This window comes from Pelophylax lessonae (genome assembly GCF_965119305.1).
Source record: "Pelophylax lessonae genome assembly, chromosome: 4".
Classification (NCBI taxonomy): domain Eukaryota; kingdom Metazoa; phylum Chordata; class Amphibia; order Anura; family Ranidae; genus Pelophylax; species Pelophylax lessonae.
Genome location: NC_138771.1, coordinates 656142680 through 656164280, shown reverse-complemented (window position 1 = coordinate 656164280; position 21601 = coordinate 656142680). Strand labels below are relative to the sequence as shown.

Here is a 21601-nt window from a genome sequence, read left to right as displayed (position 1 = left end):
TCGCAGCCATCCCCTGGGCTGATGGGTGACATGCCTGCTACTGTACAAGCCATGGCTGGTGATCTCTCTGCCCCTGGTGAGGATGAGGGGGCCAAGTCCATTCGGGAGTGAGTGGTGGATGGGATTAAGGTCCTGAATAGGGAGAGACCAGCTCTACAAACTCTGAGCAGAGTTGAAACGTCTGCAAAAGCAGCGTCAGGGCTTGTATAGCTGGAACCGTGGATTCATGGATTCAGAAATCCAATTGGCTAAAGTACGGGTGGAACACCAGGAAACTTCTGTGGCCATGATGGAAGGCAGAGATGGGCCTTTCACTGAGAAGTTTTGTAATGACCGGGGATTTACAAGGATGGCAAAGATGGAGGTGGAGGAGGAGACCCCCAGTTTTGACCCCTTGCCACCTCAGGGTGAGGCAAGCAGCCCATTGCCTTCTGAGGGCTCAGGAGGCATGCTGAGGGTGATCCAGGCAATGGAATCTCCAATGCGGGGGTATCAGCTGGTGTTTGATGGTGAGGAGAACTTACTTGACAATGTGCCTGATAAGGTAAAGCCTATCAAACCCCAAGTAATGGATAAAACTATATTTGTGCCATTTAGCACTATGACTAATGCTGAGGGTTTGCCCAATGACACACAGGCTGGTAACTCTATATCCAGCAATACTTTGCCTGCTGATGTTTCCCCTCAGGAAAAATTGCATTTAAAAAAATGACATTTCAGCTGAGGGACTACAAGTGCCAGCAGAACCCATTAACCCTCCTTTTGCTGTGCCCAAAGCTGTTTGTCCATTCACAGCTGCTGAGCAGGTCTCCACAGCACAGCATCAGGTGACATGTGGTACTGGAGCAGAAACTGTGACTATACCTGATGTTTGTGTGTCTGATAGCAATTGTTGCAGCACAGGTGTGATGGACCATCCCACCAATATGTGTGTAATGGACAATCCTGCTGGCTCAACCCAAGCAGTTAATAATAATAATAATAATAATAGTAGTAATATACAGGCTAAAGTTACCTCAGTGTGGGGCCTTGGCCCTGATAAGCCTACATTTGCTCAGGTGCTACACTGTGCTCCTGGCAATATTATTAGGCCAGGACTACAGCCTTTTCCACCACAAGCTGCCACTTTGAGCACCCCTGGATCTGGTCTTGGGTCTCTGGCTTCTGCTGGGGGTCCAAGGCGTAATGTAGTCATTCTTAAATGGGAAGGTGGTGCAATCCCTCCAGCACGGTGTGAGGTGGTAGACATCATTTTGGAGATGGGTTTTGGGGCAAAAGACCTCTATGCCCTGATACACGTAGCTTTGCCAAGCCAGAGGGTCTTGACTTGTTCTGGGAACGATATGAGGCTGTGTGCAGGTCAAGACCCGAATGGGAAGATCTTGCACCAGTTGCTGTTTCACAAAGGTCAACTGTAAAAAAGATAACTATCATCCTCACTAATGAGAGTATTCCTGCTTGAGACTTAGAGGTCTGGTTAAAGAATTATGGTGAGGTTTTGACAAGGCCAGATAAAATAATTGATGAATTTGGTATATGGACTGGGGGTTAGTCGGTAATGGTCAGGTTGGCCAGAGATGGGAATGTTGTCCGTCACCTGCCCTCCTCGGCTTTCATAGGGAGGGATAGGATGACTCTTTTCTATCTTGGTCAGCCAAAGCTGTGTCACCACTGTGGAGAAAAGGGGCATTTTAGCTCCTCCTGTTCAGCATTAATATTTTCAGTGTGTTGGGACAGGGTCATGTGGCCAAGCACTGCACCCGGATGATAAGGTGCAATCTGTGCACCCCCCACAGCCAATGTCCTGAGGCCTGGCACAATATGGAGAAATAGATAATAGATGAACTGTTGAAGATGGACAGGTTGGAGGATAAGGCCCCTGGTGTACCATCCTCCTCTGTGGGGACTGACTCCCCTGGTCCTGTTCAGGATCCCTGCCCAGTTCCTGTGGCCACCCCTACTGTGTCTAAGTATTCCTTCTGTGTCTGTCTCTGTGTCCCCCAGCCTACTGTACCCTTTCTTCTTGTGTCAGAACCTTCCAAGTCTGAGTCAATTATCCCTCATGAGTCTTCCCCTCCTATGTCTGACTTAAAGGAAGCCCCTCGCCACCAAAAGTGGTAGAGGGTACCAAAAAGGGTGCTTCTGCTTCTTCTGTAAAGAAGTCCTCTGTGAAGACTTAAAAAAAAAGGAAGAGATGAAAACATCTCAGAGTCTGACCTGCAGTACCTGAAGGAGAGAAGGAAGTTTGTGAGGCAGAAGAGACAGGCGGTGAGGACGGAACAGGTACAGGAAGCCCCAGTGCCTGTTTCCAACTGTTATAGGCCTTCTACTTTGGTTATTTCCTCATCTGGGGCTTCTTCAGAGCAAAGTTCAGATTCTGAAATGGAGTTGGAGGAGGCCTCAAGAAATAGAGAGGCTTCTGGTGATGAACAGCAGAGGGGAGCTAAGAAGCAATCCACCCAATAACTCAAATGGCGGTTCCTGCTCCATTAAAAGTGGTGACAATAAATCTCGCCAGCAATAAGTCAGTAAGTGCTTGTTCTATGGACTTCTTTTTGTTCAGCCAATCAGATGCTGAAATTGAATTTTTTTGCAAGAGACTAGGCTCACCTCCAATTCATATGGCCAAGAGAGAGTGGAGGTATGGTCCATTTTACTTGGCTGCTGCGGCCGAGCCTTATGGCGGTGTTGTTAAAAACCAGCATGGTAACTGTCCGGCGGATTATTGAGGTGAAGATTGGGAGATGTATGGTCTTAGACGTCTTTGTGGGAGTGCAGGACCTGCGCCTAATTAAAGTTTATTTGTAGCACACAAAGTGGGACAGGAAATGCCTTTTTATAAGCATCAAGCCATTTCTTGTTACATCCCGGCAAGTGGTTTTTGGAGATGACTTTAATACTGTGACTAGATCCAAGGACAGGAAGGACTTTAAAGACAAGCTGGGATATGGTAGCGCTTTTTTAAATAGTATGGTTAGGGATGCTGGTCTTGTGGATGTGCACATTAAGCACCTTCCGGATGACACAGGGTTCACCTTTCATCGAGGTAGTAGTCAGAGTAGAAAAAAAATATAAATAACTGCGCTGAGTAATGATTCCAAACTTATATGCATAAAATACCATAAATTATCATATAGCAGCTACACTAGTCATACACTGATGGATATAAAAGCAAGATAAATATATATATGTAGCGCTAATCATAAATAAAAAGTCCATAAATAGTCCATAAATAAGTAACCAGAGATCCTCGTGGAACAGTGTAAACACAGCAATCAATACTGAGTTGAAGGGTGCAACAGATCCGCCACCAAGTGAGCTGCCAAAATACGCTTATCAGATAGATGAAAAACACATGCATTTAAGCATTAGCCATGGTAAACTTACGGATCTGTTGCACCCTTCCACTCAGTATTAATTGCTGTGTTTACACTGTTCCACGAGGATCTTTGGTTACTTCTTTATGGACTTTTTATTTATGATCAGCGCTACATATATATATTTATCTAGTAGTCAAAGTAGGATAGATAGATTTTTTTTTTGAAGGAGGCCTCTGCTTTCTCACCTCCAGTGGTGCAGGCAGTGGAGTTCACTGTATGCTATCTGTGTACTTGAATGCAGACTTCCCTCAGAGGGGCAAGGGCATCTGGAGATTAAATTCGACTCTCCTTGAGGAAGAACACGTTAACAATCCTTTGAGGAATTCTTTCAGGCACAGATACCTTCCTGGACTTTTGTAGCAGCAAGGCTGATTGGTGGGAGCTGATCAAAAAGAGGATTGCTGGATTCTTCAGGGGCCTAGCCAATAAAAAGCAGTTTGATAGATACATGACCTACCAACCTTTGAGGAGGAAGCTGGATATTCTTGTCTCGAGAGGATGAAGGGTGTCTCGACAGGGCTGCAGGCTGGGAAAAGTATTTACTGGCATTGGATCAGGCAAAGGCTTTCAATCGTGTCAACCATGAGTACTTGTGGTTGCTCCTTAGCAAGTACGGTATGCCGGGTGGTTTTGTCGATTGGTTAAAAGTCTTGTATAAGGGGGCAGAAGCTCTCTCTTGTTAATGGTTGGGTTGGACAGTCCTCTGAGGTTGGCTCTGGGGTGCGCCAGGGTTGTCCCCTGACTCCCCTGCTTTATGTGTTTGCAATCGACCCCCTCATCAGAAGGCTAGAGAGCAACATGTTGTGTGGGGTACCAGTGGTAGTCCTGGGTGAGCCGCCTTTGAGGGTTGGTACCTATGCGGATGATGTGTCAGTAATTGCCACTGGGACAGATGAAGCAGAGGGGGTTATCTCTCTGACATCATGGTACCCTGTGCATCAGGCTCCAAGATCAATCAGAAAAGAGTGAAGTTTTCTGGATGGGAAAGGAAGGTGAGGGTTTTGATCTCCCGGACACCTTTCCAGTGCCCCAGGAAAAAAAGTTACTAGGCATTGAATTTGGAACCAGCGATTATGGTCTCAAAAACTGGGAAGGCAGGCTGGAAGTTGCCAATACTAAGATGGTCAGCTGGAAGAGATGGAAGTTATCCCTAAGGGAAAGGACTGATCTAATTAAGACTTACCTTATACCGATCTTCTTGTATGTCGACATTGTCTGCATCTTGCCAGTGTCTCTATAGGATAGGATCTATAGTGTGTTCTTCCGGATGCTGTGGAGGAACAGACTGAACCTCATCAAAAGGAATGTCACCTACAGTATCTATCCAAGAGGGAGGGTGGCTTAGGTATGGTCAACCCAGTTCTTTTCTTTTCACTGCTATTTCTCATGTTTAACATTGGTAAAACGCTTGCATTGGAACCTCCTGGATGGGCAGGCATGTTTAGATCTTGGTTTAGACCTTTTCTATGACTTTTGTAAGCAGGTGGCCAAGTGAACAATCTCGGGTCATCGTGGTCAGCTTTCAGCCTATGTCGCTCTGTGCCTGAAGTTGCTGTGGCAGTTACGATTGTTGGCTGAAGATCTCAGATCCACTCTGAGGAAAGTCCTTATGAGCCGAGTCTTAAGGGAAAGTCTTTCATGACCCACTGGCCTTAAGGGATTGCCCAGGCCCAATTTTGAAGGAAGGGTTAAGACTGATTAATTTGGCAAGAGTTCCTCATAAATTTAGGGATCTGGCCTGGTTGTGCTTCCACGGGAGGCTCTATGTTCGGGGCATTTTGAAATACCGCAGTGAGATGGATCGTGTTTGTCCTTGGAAGGCATGTGCAGGTTAGGAGGAGACTAGGGACCATTTCCTGCTTTGCTGCCCTTTTAACATAGAGGTATACAAACAGGTGGGGCAGGGCCCTCTGTGTTCCTTTCCTCTCCAGGCAGGGTTATGCTGAGTGGGTGTATGGAGCATTCAATACTGGTGGGGTCTTTTGTTTGGATACACTTTTTTTAGTTAGCCTAGTTGTCTGGTATTTCACCTGGAACGCATGGTGTCAGGTCACCACTCGGCATAAAATCCTTCCTGTTTAGGTGGTGGTGTGTGATATTCTGCATGAGGTGGGGAAGATTCGGGTGTTTGAGAGAGACAAGTGGGGTCAGGGGGCTTGGTTGAATGTGTGGAGGGGATTCAGGCCTCCCTGCCTGCCCGGAGTCTCTTTCCCGGGTGTGGCTTTCTGTCTCTTATCACCCAAGATTTTTTTCTTTATTCTTAATTTTTGATAAATGGCTGCGTATATAGGTGATGGGTTGTGCCTCTTAGATCCTCTCTGATGCTTTATGTAAATAGTTTTCAAAAAACTTTTGGTATTGGACTATGTATATATTGTATATATTCTGAACATGGATGTGAATTCCTTGGTTTTCTGTTGGAGTATTGTACTATGGTGTGACGGTACCCACCGTCAATGGTAGTGAAAGACAGATACTTAATGGTTTGAATTGCTTCAAGTTAGACAGTAATATTTGTCAGCAATATCTCTCAAGAAGTATGAAGATTTAATCCCACTTTACACTGTGAGAGCTGTGGCCTGTTGCCATGGAGTCTGTGACACCTAGATGTATATTCCATGTCCTTCAATGTCAGAGACACATTTCCCCTATTGTTTGTGCATTGAGATAATGTGTAATTTTGTATTTTGTTTTAGCTTTGTTGCTGGGCAGTCTTGTCATCCCAGCTGGTTTAAGTGCACTGAGATAATTAGCATGCCAATGATAACCTTGTCTATATGGGTCAGCTGTACCTCGTTATCTAACCATTGTGTAATGTTTTGGGTAAATATTTGGGTCAATGTTCATGTAGTGACTGACATACTTCTCAAGTATATATAAATTCTGTGTGACTGTTCAATAAAGAGTTCTACTTCACCCTCAATCTAGAGTCCTGTCTCCTTTTAGGGGAATCTGCAACAAGGGATTGCTATGCTCTTCATACTCCCTTGAATAATCACTAAGCTCTTGTAAGAGCTTGTTCCTTCTCTTGTTCCTGCTTCATCTCTGGGGAAAGAGGTTCACCCACTGGAACCTGGAGCCTTGTCGTAGGTCCAGGGTGGGTAGGAGACAGCGAGACTCCAACCAAGCTGCGGCGGTTCATAGGGTCTGAGGTGGTTATGGTTTCTGGTGGAGTGCTTGGAGCCCTCGGGAAGCACTAGGAGCATCCGTCAACTGAGGTACCCAGTCGGGGTGCCAGATGATCCGTTGCATATGGTTTTGTTTTTTACATTTGTATAGAATTTGTTGCTTGATTCTTTTCAATAAAAGACTAGAAAGTGGTGTGGGAGGAGATGAGAACACTGAGGGAGATGGGGGCCGGCTCTGGGTGACTTCTTATCCCTTCTGCTCAGGTTTTGTCCCCTTTTAATGTGAGTGGATTTTTATCTTAAGCTCTTCTCCTTCCTCTATAACTCTCCTCTCCTGAAATACTCTGCACTGCTGGAGGACTCTGCTCCTTCCTCTATAACTCTCCTCTCCTGAAATACTCTGCACTGCTGGAGGACTCTGCTCCTTCCTCTATAACTCTCCTCTCCTGAAATACTCTGCACTGCTGGAGGACTCTGCTCCTATCCACTCCAGTGGCAACCTGTGAAGCTCTGGTGAACTCCATGCCCAAGAGGGTTAAGGCAGTGCTGGAAAATATTGGTGGCCACACAAAATATTGACACTTTGGGCCCAATTTGGACATTGTCACTTGTGGGTGTACTCACTTTTGTTGCCAGCGGTTTAGACATTAATGGCTGTGTGTTGAGTTATTTTGCGGGGACAGCAAATGTACACTGTTATACAAGCTGTACACTCACTACTTTACATTGTAGCAAAGGGGTTGATTTACGAAAACTAGAGAGTGCAAAATCTAGTGCAGCTGTGCATGGTAGCCAATCAGATTCTAACCTCAAATCGTTCAATTAAGCTTTGACAAGAAAACTTGGAAGCTGATTGGTTTCTATGCAGAAATGCACTCTCCAGTTTTAGTAAATCACACCCAAAGTGTAATTTCTTTAGTGTTGTCACATGAAAAGATATAATTAAATATTTACAAAAATGTGAGGGGTGTACTTACTTTTTTGAGATACTGTATGTGGTATCAGGATGACACAATGGTGGCAGCAGGTTGTAGAACAGGCTGTGTCGGTGATGGAAGTTTTGGCAGAGGTGGCAATCTATTCATTGGTAATAGGGGGAGGGGACTGAAGGTTTCATTTGTACCATCAATCTCTGGATGGGTGCAACAATGTCATCATGCCACGCTCTCTCTTTAAAAAGACACCGGAGGATGGGCATAACAGCACTTGGATGGCAAACTGGGTCTAGTCAATCTAGTTGTGCAGTCTGGAGATCCCCCCCAAAAAAGTGTGTGTGTGTCATGGATGCGCCTTTTACATTTTTAAAACAAATTAAAACAAATAAATGGATCCAATTAAAAATAATTAAAATGTTTTATTATAGAACCATAAACCGTTATACTTTCCTTTATATCATGAAATCAGGACTGGGGATATGGTGGGTGGATCTTTGGGCTCATCAAAGCCAAATATTCACCAATTCCAAAAAGCAATATCCACACTCAGATTTCTGAACTGACAATCAACTTTATTGATACAACACCAACTGTACAAACTCCTCCCTCTGATGGGTTTCCTCCCAATGGAACTTAGTTGTATAGATTAGAGGTGTGGTTGTTCCTTCCTTGGAGTTGGTGAATGAATTCTGTTCCTGAACCTTTTCATTATATAATGATTATGTTCAGGTCTAGATAGACAATATAAAACATTATTTTAATCCCAGGTACCTATAAAATATTGTTTATGAATATTTCACATTTTCCAAGTGGAGGCAGCAGGTGGTGCTATTGGGTCAGTTCTTCAGCACTCCTCCAGTTATTGACTTATGTGCTGTGAAGTCTGTAATTTGATCTCCTGCTATTCAGGCCACACACAGCTGGATGAGTCAGAGGAAGGACACGCCCACCTCCCTGCCTCTAGTTCATACAGATTTGTGTTGAGGATCAATGAGAGAGAGACAACTCAAAAGTGAGCAGATGCTGCTGGTCTGTCTGATAGGGAAGCCCAGAATTTCCAGTGACACCGTGTCATGGAAGCGCCCTGTCATCAATGGATATATTTTTACCAGAATATAAGTTATAGAAAAAGTGAAAACAAAAGATTATTTATAAATGAGTAAATATTCCCAAAAACTTTTTTTAAAAGCGACCTGAAACACATTATTGTTCCTTTTAAGCATTTTGTATTTCAGTGAAATGAAAATAAAAAAAAATACAAAAGACTCCTAGGCTGAGACTTTAAAGGAAACCTGTAATGAGGGAACTATGCAGAAGACAATGCTGCAACCCTTCTGAAAATTCTGTTTGTCTGGCTGTCTCTGGTATTGTCTCAGTACTTTGAGACATTGATCTGGAACAGTCATGCAGATCTAAGGTTCATTCAAAACTACCAATCTGAATACTTGTTCTGGGTCAATTACCTATATAGTATGGAAACCATTGGATCAGTATGGCAGCCAGAAAACTAGTATTTTTTGAAGAAGTCATTCCCAAGGTTTACTGCTATACTTCCTCCCTACATGTCCCCTATAATACAATTGTGTAGGGTGCAGACAGGTTAGTGTGTAATGATATATTAGCAGTATGTGTCTCCTTTTTATGTCCTCTACATCCTGGGAAAGGTGAGAGCTCTATGCTGCTCTGTACAGACACACACCGGGTTATACCGCTCCTCTTCCTCTGCCCCCCAACCTGCTCTATTGTCATCCTTCACCCCTCTGCAGATCCTCTCCCCTCCCCCGATCTCCATGAGTCCTCCCAGTACAGACGGAGCTTATCACCCACCACCATCTACCAGACCTCACTTCTGTCCTTCCCAGTCCCCTCCCCCCAGATGGGGTCATGTGACCTCTCCTAGATGTAGAGGTGACCACATCCTATCCCATCACAATGACCGCACTGCATTCTCTGTACTGATGGATCATCTCCACCCTCTGTGTCTGATCATGGCTGCACATAACGCCGCCATCAGGAGGAGGGGCAGAACATAGGGGGAAGGGTGGGGGAAGGGAAATTGCTGATATACCATAGTAATTTCCAGTTTGGAAAATTCAAATAGAACTATAGGCAATTTTTTTTTTTTTTAGAGTAAGGGAAGGATATAACCCCTATAAGTATTTTATTACCTCGGTTTTCCATTGGGGGGAGACTTCCCTTCACTTCCTCTCCAATAGCCAAAACAGGAAGTGACAGGAAATCCCTCCAATCCCTGGTTTTCACCAAAACCAGTGTCCCCATTGGAAGTTTTCCTCTCTATTCCAGTTCTGGTAACAACTCAGGAATTTAGGATTTTCTTTCACTTCTTTCACTTTGGGTGATAACATTCACCAGGACAAATAGAGAGGGGGGCTCTCTCTAAATGGGATGGAGACCGCAATAAAAACCTGACAGGGGCTCTAATCCCTCTCCACTCTATCCAAAACTATAAAAAGATGTGACTTTAGTTATAATACGATAGATAGATCGCATCCACCTCGCTAGGGATGCAGCAATGCTGTTTTTTATCGGTGAGTCTGAGTACTGTTACTTTGCTTTGCACTTTGTGTCCAAAGAAAATAAATGGGTGCAAATCGCACTGCAAAACATTGCATGTGATTTAAACAGGGATGCAGTGCGATTCCTGTCAAAGTTGCATGCGGTTTCACGCACCGTTCCTGTGTATACCCAGGCCTGTCATAGTGATTTCAGCCTGAGTTCACACAGGAGCAGTTAGGAAAACCTTATGTGATTCAGATAGGAATTGCACCACATTCCTGTTCAAATTGCATGGGATTATTTGCAGTGTGATTTGCAGCCATTTATTTTCTATGGACACAAATCACACCACAAATTATCGGTTTCGGTATCGGGAGCATTTTCAGGAGCACTAGTGAAAATAATCCGTATCGGTGCATCCCCATCTCTAACTATAATTATACAGTTATTCCAGCCAATCACAGTGATCTGGGAGGGAGTGATGGTGTTCCCCATCACTGGGAGTGAAAGGCAGATAATTAATGGTTTGAATTGCTTCAGATGGGACAGTAATATCTGTCAGCAATATCTCTCAGGAAATGTATGAAGATGAATTGTTTGACTTTTCAGATTGCTAAAATATTGCAGGAATGTTTCATAGACCCTTAATAGTGAGATGGGGTGGGGTTTGTTATTGGTAAGTGCCTGTATTCCATTGTTCTATTGTTCTGTCTGCCTTAAGATAAACTTATTATAGGATGTATATGTGTATGTGGGTTGGCTGCTAAGGGGGAGGGGGATTATCCCACAGTGTATATCTCTTTGTGCATGTGTTTGAATAAACAGTTTGAGTTTGACTTCACCCTCAATCTAGAGTGTCTCCTATTGGGGGAAGCTGCTACAAGGGATTGCTATGCTCTTCATACTCCCTTTAATAATCACTAAGCTCTTGTAAGAGCTTGTTCCTGCTTCACTCTCTGGGGAAAGAGAGGTTCACCCACTGGAACCTGGAGCCTTGTCGTAGGTCCAGGGTGGGTAGTAGACGGCGAGACCCCAACCAAGCTGCGGCAGTTCATAGAGTCTGAGGTGGTTATGGTGTCTGGTGGAGTGCTTGGAGCCCTCGGGAAGCACTAGGAGCATCTGTCAACGGAGGTACCTAGTCAGGATGCCGGTTGATCTGTTACAGTGATGAAGAGGTTTTATATAAATATATTTATTATTGAAAACCCGGCAGGACCATTAACATATAATAGGTGCTCTATCTCTTTAAAACAACCAAATTAGTATAAAATTGCAATCATCATAGTAGAAATAAAAATTGAAAACAATTGCATTAAAACTCAGTGCAAGAAATAAGTGTATATCCCTTTAAGTATGAATACATATGAATGAAAGTTCATTAGTGATGCCAAAACAATTCTTTATCCAAGTAATGTGATGTGCCAAAATCTCTCCACTCCAGTGCTAACCTCATTGTATTCCACCCACCGAGTACTCAGGCTTCCTTCCCTTTCTCATCCCCCCACACATCTTTACAAAACCTTTATATACCCATATCCCAGCATGGAGGGGCTCAGTGAAGGTGGTGGTGAAGGTGTGGAGGGGTCGGATCGGGTCACACAGATCATAAAAGGAGATCCGCCCGGCCTCATAATCCAGATCTATCCTCCTGACTCTGCTACTGGAGATATTGCTGGGTAAGCGGATCTCTTTACGGTCATGTCTCACCACATACTGATCATCTTTCCTGTACAAACACCAGGATTTGTTATTATATCCAATCAGTGACTGCAGTCCTCCTCTCCTATTTATACTGGGGTAACACATCCCGACTCCCCACCAATCTGATCCCCCGACATCCACTTCCCAGTAATGTCTCCCTGAGGAGAAACTCCGACTGCTCAACACCTGAGGCCAATCCTGGAATCTCTCTGGTGTTTTTGGACGATTCTGGTTTCTATCTGACCAGGATACAGTTTTCCTGTCATCTGATATATGTAGATTATTATGGGCTGTGTTTACATCCAGTAATATGTCTGCAGCTCCCTGTATATAGAAGTCTACATTTACCTCTGTTATTATATCAGATAATGTGTGTAATGTGTGTGATATCCCAGCCACATCCGGACCCCCTCCATCATGGAGGAGCTTCTCATGTCTCTCTCTGTCCTCATTATCTCCATCCTCAGTATCACACAAGTCACCTGTGTCTGATTCCTGTAAGACAGTCAGTGGATCCGTCATGTTACACAGCTCCTCAATGTGACGCATCTTCCTGGACAGTTCCTCCTTCTTTATTTCCAGATCCCGGATGGAGATGGAGATCCGCTCTGCCCGCCCGGAGATCTCCCTCAGGACTCTCTTCTCCAGGTCTTCCAGACATCTTCTGAGATTTCTAAACAGCACAGTGACTCTCTCGGTGTCACCAGCTGCTTTTTCTTCTACTTTCCTCCTGTGTTCCTGCAGACTCTGGACTCTTTCCTCCGTCTCCTCTCTCTTTGTCAGAAGTTTCTGCAGAACATTCCTCAGTGTCCTCTTCTTCTTCTCAGAAACCTCATCCAGTGACTCCATGGACAATGTGGGGTCACATAAGACGTGTTCTGGGGACTTTTTGTGGACTCTCAGGTGTTTATCACACAGAGAAACCTCACAGTGCAGACAGGATCGTACAGCAGGTACAGGATAGTCCACACAGTAAGTACAGAAGACCCCAGACCCCTGATCCGGCTGAGCAGACAGGAAATTCTCCACTATTTTACGCAGTGTTATGTTCCTCTGCAGTGCAGGCCGATCCGAAAACTTCTCTCTGCATTCAGGACAGGAATATTCTCCAGACCCCTCCTGTGTATCCAGCACATGATCAATACAGACCCGGCAGAAGTTGTGTCCGCATCTCAGGTTTACAGGATCGGTATAAATATTCAGACAGACGCAACATTCCAGCTCCGCTCTCAGATCACCAGACGCCATCGCTGACAGCAGAAGAGAGAAATGAAAATAAAATTCTCTGTCATCAGGGAAGAATGCAGTTGGGAGGGGTGACCTCCTCCTACACAGGGGGAGGCTGGGCTGTGACTTCTACTTTATTCATAGGATTCGTTATATGGAGGGACAGCAAGATTGGAGGAATATCATCCATAACAATGTGCGTGTCTCAGGAAAATATAGGTCACTTTGGTGAAAATTAGGGCCGGAGTCAACAAACTTCCATGTAGAACTGATTTTCTCCCCATACAAGTGAATAGGAATGCAAAAACCAATAAAAACGGTCACAGATGAACCTCTTGCCGACTGCCTGCTGTAGTTTTACTGTGGCAGGTTGTCTCTATTACGCGGAATGATGTACCTGTACGTGGTTTTGTGTAAAAGACAGTGGGGGCACGCGTGATGGCCAGAGGGGTAGCCCATCAGCGGGTCAAGTGGACAATGGCGGCGATCAGCGATTTTTAGCAGGACTGCGACATTGCGGCGGACAGATTGGACACCTAACTGACATTTTTTACACTTTTGGAGGGACCAGTGACATTAGTACAGTAATCACTGATTGCTAATCAGTGCTAAAAATATGCACTGTCACTGTATTAATGACACTGGCAGGGAAGGGGTTAACCCAGGGACGTTTAAAGGGTTAAATGTGAGCTTAGGGGAAGTGTTTTCTAACTGTGGGGGGATGGACTGGTGAAATCAGCACAGAGACCTGTGTTCCTAAATAGGAGGAACACAGGAGCTCTGCATTGATTGCTGAGAGAACAACGGTCTGCTGCGTTTACAACAGCAGACCGCCGTTATCTCTCCACAGGGAGTGATCGCGGGTGCCCGGCAGCAATCGTGTCCGCCAGCCCTGTGGTTCAGCTTCCCCGCTGGCGAGTGGGTGTGCGCACACACCCCCTTGATCGCTCCCGCAAACTGCCCTACAAGTACAGCGATTTGCAGGAACCTGCCGACCTGCCGCCGTATAACAGTGGTTAAGAGGGTGAAACCTTCCGAGCCTGAAGTGGTAAAAGCAATAAAACTGCTACTAAACTGTTCCTTGTAGTCCTACAGACCATCAAGCAAGCTGATTTGTTACTTGTATGTAGCACCCTCCTAGGTAGGTGCTAGGTAAAAGCATTGATTGCTCCATCTGCTTATCAGGGGAGCCTAATCAGTAGCTTTGCCTGTTACATGTGTCCATGTGTGATTCACTTGGTCTGAGGGAGTGATCCCACTGTATCCAATAGGGGAGCCTGTTTGACAGGGGAGGAAACCGAGCCAGTGACACACAGGCTTTTCTGGCTGTCCCAGAGGGTTGGCACAGAAGTGGTGCATCCTGCGATAGGTCATAAAAGCCAAGGGCACATGACAGGGGTCTTTGGGCGGGAAGCCAGGTCCCAGGAGGAGGGTGATGGCTGTCTTTCCTCCTGTCATCAAGGAAGGTGATCACAGGCAGTCGGCCTAGTGAGCCAGAGTGTGGTGCTGAGCCAGGAAGTCCAGGATACTGACAGTGGAGCTTAAGGGAGAGCAACCTGAGAAAAAACAAGTGTCCGTGAGCACCAGGAAGCTTGCCAGGGGTATGCCCAGAAAGGGGACCACTCCCGTGAGAGTCAGCGGACAGGGGCTAGCACACACAGCAAGTGAGAAAGGGGGTGCCAAGTTGAGACCCTGAAGAGTAACTTTAAAAGGAGCATATTCAGATATCTTCACTTCTGTGGCAAGGTGAAGCAGCAGACTTGCCGCATACACTACAGCTAGTTGTCCTCCATATTGTGCATAGTTCACGTTGGAGAGTGGGATGAAGAATAAAATGCACAGTGATGGTTGCCCATGGCAACGGAAGAATATTTGCCTGGATTACAAATTGTCTGATCAAGTTATGTGTTGGAGAGCGGGAGAAATGCATCTTGCTGTACAAAAGGAGTGTCTGCTTACCAGTAAATGGTGCAAGTGTGGAAGGAGAAAATGGCAGCCCAGGGCACGTGGATCGGTGTGCCAGGAGCCGTGTGTGTGCCTGAGCTATACAGGAAAATGTTGACCGTTCATCCAATGACAGCGGGACATTCTTCCAACATAGTGGCAATGTGGATGCTGTAAAAAAATTTGTTGACCATGCATTCAATGACAGTGGGACATTTTTCAAGTACAGTATGGCGAATCTTGCTTGTACAAGTGCTAAGAAGAGAAATGTTGGCCATGCATCTGACAGCGGGACAATTCTACAGACTAGCAAGGAGGGTCAGCTGGCTCAGAGTGATGGAGGCGCAGCTGGAGCCCTGATACAAGCAAGGATGGCGGATGCGTGCAGGCTGAGAGGCACAGTCCGCTTTACAGTAACTTCCATGGCTGAGCTGAGAGAAAGAGGCAGGCTGAGAGGCAGGCTGAGCTGAGAGAAAGCGGCATCGGAAGGGTTACTGTACCGCACGGGAAAGCGCGCGCTGGAAAGTTCTGCCTAGAAGGAGGAGCCACCGCCAATCTGGAGATGTGGGCGGAGATGCCGCTCATGCACAGTCAATCTGGAAGCGAGAGGGAGAGTCTATAAATTACTTCCGCCTCCGAGTGGGGCTGAGAGGGAGACACATATGCGGAGGAGCAAGATGGCAAGTACCGGAGTGAGCCAGAGCACAGAGGCTATCCCACATGTTGGCGGAGAACCTGTGGAGCAGACCGGAGAGCCGAAGACATCCACCCTGTGGGATACAGGGGTGCGGATGGTGCCCAATGGAGGACTGACGTTATGCACTGGAGGAGGCATGGACCACTTGGGCCTGGTATGTAGTCAGTGTCTGAGTGTTACCATGTGGATGCAAGCTTGGAGCCAGTGCGGGCACTGTGGCAATCTGCTGCTGCAGGAAGAGAGAAGTGAAGGTCGGCCCAGAAAACTGAGTGTGACATGGGAGACCGGGGTCACTCATGCCCTGTCGGGGCCTTTCCTGGGCTGTGGTAGAGGAGTGCTGTGGTTCATGATGCAGTCCATGCACTGGAGTCCATGCAGTCTGTCAGAGGTCCAGCGTGCAAATGGAAGGAGACCCGAATATCCAAGTCAGGATGCTTGGAGGTAGTATGGGCTGGGGAGTGGCCACTTGGTGCATTGAAAACTGCAGCGGCAGAGAAGAAGTCTGCTCCCACACAGGCAGAGGGGAGAAAATGGCCAGCAATGACCAGGGCTGCTAGTGTGAGCAGCGAGGAAGAGGAAGGGGTCATTGATGTGGGGTCTCCCAGCTTCAAGAATTGGTTCAGATCCTTGGAGGAGGGATTGGATGTTTGGAAGTCTGAGGAAGAGACTGAATAGGACTGGGGGTTCGAAGATCGGAGCAGTCCAGCCAGTCTTGATACACCTGATGAGGAGACTAGGGATTCCGTGGTGTGAGGAGAGTGTGGCAGGAATCTGGGGTTCTGTGAGGCCTATGCTAATCGGGTCCCAGACCTAACCCCATCTAAGAACTATGCCTGAGCTTGGGATCAAAATGAGGCCTATGCCTCCTTCATCAAATGAGAGGAGACCCCATATTCTCCAGCTGGGAGAGGTAATCGGAAGACCCTCCCCAGATTTTCCAGGATGCAGAGGTGGATACAGAGGAAGGTGGCCTTAGAGTATGGGTATGACTATCCCTATGCTCCATGGGAGGTCATGCTAGAGATAGAGGCCAAAAGAGAGTCCTGGTGTGATGAAGCTATATGGGACTTCCTCTTTATACCCAAGCCACATCGTAACCAGTCAAGGATGGACTTGTGGAAAATGTTTTTATCAGAATAAACGCAGTGGAACCACGGGCAGGCCATCTACTTGGACCGGGTGTAGGTCCGTCGCCCAGATGGATTTGGCCAGGCCTGTTTGATCAGGATCCAGAAAAAGGAAGGGAAGACAGTGCAAATTCCCCATCCAGACATTTATTGCTGAAAAGGACATACTACGTAGCCTAATACCTACTGACTGACAAGCTACAGTTGTCACTGGGGCTTATGCCCTATTCCCATCACCCCCCTCCTCTTCTATCCTTGCAGAAGGGGTTGAGGGAATCACCAGCTGCCACTAGCTAGTGGGCTTATATCAGAGGGCCGACCCTCTCGGGAGAACGTTTTTTTTCCCCACATTCTGTTTGGAAGATCCTTTGGGCCATCTTGGATTACAAATCTTCTTAGAGTTCCAATTGGACTACTTTTGGGCCAACGGGCCGCCAGCGGAAATCTGTGGGTGACCGCCTGAATGAGTGGACAGTGTCCTGGCAATTTTTGGTCCTGACCCTGGAAGGACTATAGGTTGTCCAGGCTCCGGCAACCAAGTCTGCTTGGGAAGAAGAAACTGTGCTGAACGTTGCAGTAAAGGAGATGCTGCAAGCACCCATCTTCTTGAACTAAGTGAGAGGTAAGTCAGTGACAGGGCCCAGGATCATCTTGGAGGAATGGTGCTGGACGTCGTGTCAAGACTATTGTGCTGAGTAGTTAGGGATGCTGGACATGCAGAAGTGTCTAACTTTCTCTTTTCCTTTCAGGTTATCTTGACCTACTGGAGATAGTCAGTTAGGGTGATGTGTTTTGCCCATCAGAGCAAGGTTTTGCTTGGTGGGGGGTGCATTACTTTAAATGCACTCAAACATTGTATTATATTTGTACAGGTCAAATATTTATATTTTTCTACGTAAATTATTTATGTACATTTGTTCTTCTCTTTTCCCCCCTCTCCAAGTTTGTGGGATACTCCATAGTTTTTCCAGTGGAGATTTTTGTAGGGGGCGGCTGCCCCAGAGCCAATGAGGACATGGCTCATTTTTGGTGGGGGTGGATGTAGCACCCTCCTAGGTAGATGCTAGGTAAAAGCATTGTTTGCTCCATCTGCTTATCAGGGGAGCCTGATCAGTAGTTTTGCCTGTTACAGTCCTTAAGCAGTTAAAGGACAAATCATCATAAGATTTGAATGAGTATGGGATAAAAGATGTTCGCATTGCTGATTATCAGTGACAGTGATCAGGAGAACTCTACCTTCCTCTTCCCTTCAGACACAAGTCATATCTGTACAATCTAACAATGTGTCCCCACCGCATTCTTCTCACTGACAGCAACTTCCTCCTCAAATGTGTCCCACCTTCCTTCATTTATATGTGTATTGTGTATGTGATCCCAGCATAGGGATCAACTCAGCATTCCCAGCAGTGCAGAGTATTTCAGGAGAGGAGAGTTATAGAGGAAGGAGCAGAGTCCTCCAGCAGTGCAGAGTATTTCAGGAGAGGAGAGTTATAGAGGAAGGAGCAGAGTCCTCCAGCAGTGCAGAGTATTTCAGGAGAGGAGAGTTATAGAGGAAGGAGCAGAGACCTCCAGCAGTGCAGAGTATTTCAGGAGAGGAGAGTTATAGAGGAAGAAGCAGAGTCTTCCAGCAGTGCAGAGTATTTCAGCAGAGGAGAGTTATAGAGGAAGGAGCAGAGTCCTCCAGCAGTGCAGAGTATTTCAGGAGAGGAGAGTTATAGAGGAAGGAGCAGAGTCCTCCAGCAGTGCAGAGTATTTCAGGAGAGGAGAGTTATAGAGGAAGAAGCAGAGTCTTCCAGCAGTGCAGAGTATTTCAGCAGAGGAGAGTTATAGAGGAAGGAGCAGAGTCCTCCAGCAGTGCAGAGTATTTCAGGAGAGGAGAGTTATAGAGGAAGGAGCAGAGACCTCCAGCAGTGCAGAGTATTTCAGGAGAGGAGAGTTATAGAGGAAGGAGCAGAGTCTTCCAGCAGTGCAGAGTATTTCAGCAGAGGAGAGTTATAGAGGAAGGAGCAGAGTCCTCCAGCAGTGCAGAGTATTTCAGGAGAGGAGAGTTATAGAGGAAGGAGCAGAGTCATCCAGCAGTGCAGAGTATTTCAGCAGAGGAGAGTTATAGAGGAAGGAGCAGAGTCCTCCAGCAGTGCAGAGTATTTCAGGAGAGGAGAGTTATAGAGGAAGGAGCAGAGTCATCCAGCAGTGCAGAGTATTTCAGGAGAGGAGAGTTATAGAGGAAGGAGCAGAGTCCTCCAGCAGTGCAGAGTATTTCAGGAGATGAGAGTTATAGAGGAAGGAGCAGAGTCCTCCAGCAGTGCAGAGTATTTCAGGAGAGGAGAGTTATAGAGGGAGGAGCAGAGTCATCCAGCAGTGCAGAGTATTTCAGGAGAGGAGAGTTATAGAGGAAGGAGAAGAGATAAGATAAAAGTTCACTCATATTTAAAGGTGAGAAAACCTGAGCAGAAGGATAAGAAGTCATCCAGAGTCGGCCTCTATCTCCCTCAGTGTTCTCATCTCCTCACACACCACTTCCTGGTCACACTGTGATGACATCATCAAGCTCCACCCAGGTTTCATCATCACAGTGTGACCAGGAAGTGGTGTGTGAGGAGATGAGAACACTGAGGGAGATAGAGGCCGACTCTGGATGACTTCTTGTACTCAGGTTTTGTCACCTTTTAATCCCTACAGGTATATAAAACGTTTATATATATATGTAGCGCTATTTTATTCACTCTCAGCGCTACTGGGGTATGATGACGCCACCTGTGTAGTATTTAGGAGCAGAGTCTATATAATCTGTGTGATCAGGACAGGATTTGCAACAAGCGCCAGTGCCTCCACTCAATCAGGGCTTGTGATTAGCAAGTGAAATCCCAATTGAGAAATATATCACCCATAGAGACAGTAATCCACACAGCAGAGCGTTTAAATGTCCATGTATTGAAGAAATAACATTCAGTGAGCCATACAACATAAGAAATTCTCCTCCATAGGAACATGAAATCATTAACGGTGTCTCAGTGAGGGGGTGTTACAGTCTGTTCTCTCAGCAGGAATCCCTGTGTCTCCAACATGTGCTCTCTTTTTGTCTCCACTTCCCAGCAAAACTTTTATACGCTCATTTTGATGACCTCATCCTTCTTGCAGAGAGAGAAAGAAAGCATAGCAGCCATATTGGAAAAGGGCAAAACAAACACTGCATAACAGGAATACACACTGAAAGATGGGCAAAGAAATTATCACATCACTACACACATATATACAGTGCCTTGCGAAAGTATTCGGCCCCCTTGAACTTAGCGACCTTTTGCCACATTTCAGGCTTCAAACATAAAGATATAAAACTGTAATTTTTTGTGAAGAATCAACAACAAGTGGGACACAATCATGAAGTGGAACGAAATTTATTGGATATTTCAAACTTTGTTAACAAATAAAAAACTGGAAAATTGGGTGTGCAAAATTATTCAGCCCCCTTAAGTTAATACTTTGTAGCGCCACCTTTTGCTGTGATTACAGCGGGGACTCCGATGCACGGGGTAGGTGGCTCCGATTGCAGCTGGCCACCCGCAATCGCTCTGCCGCTGAGAGAGAAAAACGGTCAGCTGTTGTAAACACAACACAAAAAATGTAACAGAAAAGAAACGATACCCCAAAATTATTTATGAAAAATCAAAAAATATATATATATAAATTAAAAAATTATTATATAACAAGCAAGTGTCCAGTGAAAGTATGTGCACAAATCTAAAATTCAATAAAAGAAAAAGAAAATTCACCAAAAATATTTTTTTTAAATTGTCCAAAAAAGTAAAAAGCATGTATCCAGTGAAAGTCCATGCACAGTGCTCCTATTTTTCCATTTTCTTAGTTTTATCAATTGATTTTTATATAATAGTAGTTTTTGGGATATAGACATCAATTAAAAATAATTAGACGTTTATGCTAATTTTTTTAAACAATTTTTTAAACTGTTTTTAATAAATTGAGGGTTTGTTTTTAAGAATTATATATTTTTTTTAAATTATAACAACTTTAAAGATCCATATAGGTGGGGATATATACTACCTAAGAACGTTTCAATTAAACAAACCATTTTTATGTTTGTACAAATTTCAAGCCATACCCTCAAATTATATATTTATTCCCCGTCTCCACATAAAACCTATATGGATCTTTAACCCCTTCCATACTGCGCCATAATAAAATGACGGCGGCAGGAAGTCTTTTTCGTCATATGACGTCCGCCCGGTCTCGCCGCTACTGCGCGCCCCCGGGGGCGCGCAGCGCGGCGATCGGGGGTGAGGCTCATCCCTTGGACTGAGCCCAACCCCGATCAAGGTAAACAGCCAATGAAATTGGCTGTTTACAACGTGATCGGTTGTGTCAATCACAGCCGATCACATGAGTGGCTCCAGCGCGAGCTGCTCGTTCCCTCCTCAATGCGCGCCAATCGGGGACAAGGCTCGTCCCTCGGACAGAGCCCATCCCCGAACTAGGTAAAGAGCCAATGAAATTGGCTTTTTACCACATAACCGGCTGTGTCCAATCACAGCCGGTCACAAATGTCAACAGAGAACACGGTAACTAGCTGTCACCGTGTTCTCCTCCTGTCACACTGATCCTGTGTGAGGAGGAGATTGTGGTGACAGCTAGTTACCAATTACAGTGCACCCCAAACACACTGATTGCCCCCCCAATAAAAAGCACCTGTCACTAGCCCATCAAAGTACCCGAGTACCTGTCACCAGCCCATCAGGTACTCTGATGACAGGTACTCGAGTACTCTGATGGGCTGATGACAGGTACTCGGGTACTCTGATGACGGGTACTCGGGTACTCTGATGACAGGTACTCGGATACTCTGATGACAGGTACTCGGATACTCTGAAGACAGGTACTCGGGTACTCTGATGGGCTGGTGACAGGTACTCGGGTACTCTGATGGGCTGGT

The 21601-nt window shown here is 45.8% G+C and overlaps 1 protein-coding gene across 1 annotated transcript in view; it reads right to left on the bottom strand.

Annotated features, from left to right (window-relative positions):
* Nucleotides 1-11409: 11409 nt before the first annotated feature.
* The window catches only part of LOC309553055 (E3 ubiquitin-protein ligase TRIM39-like), a gene marked incomplete at its 3' end in the record, with an annotated part of 32649 nt that continues 22457 nt past the window's right edge, over nucleotides 11410-21601 (bottom strand). The window contains exon 2 of the mRNA XM_082253953.1: nucleotides 11410-12192. Within this exon, the coding sequence (XP_082110079.1) occupies nucleotides 11410-12192 (783 nt within the window). The remainder of the gene's footprint in view (nucleotides 12193-21601) is intronic.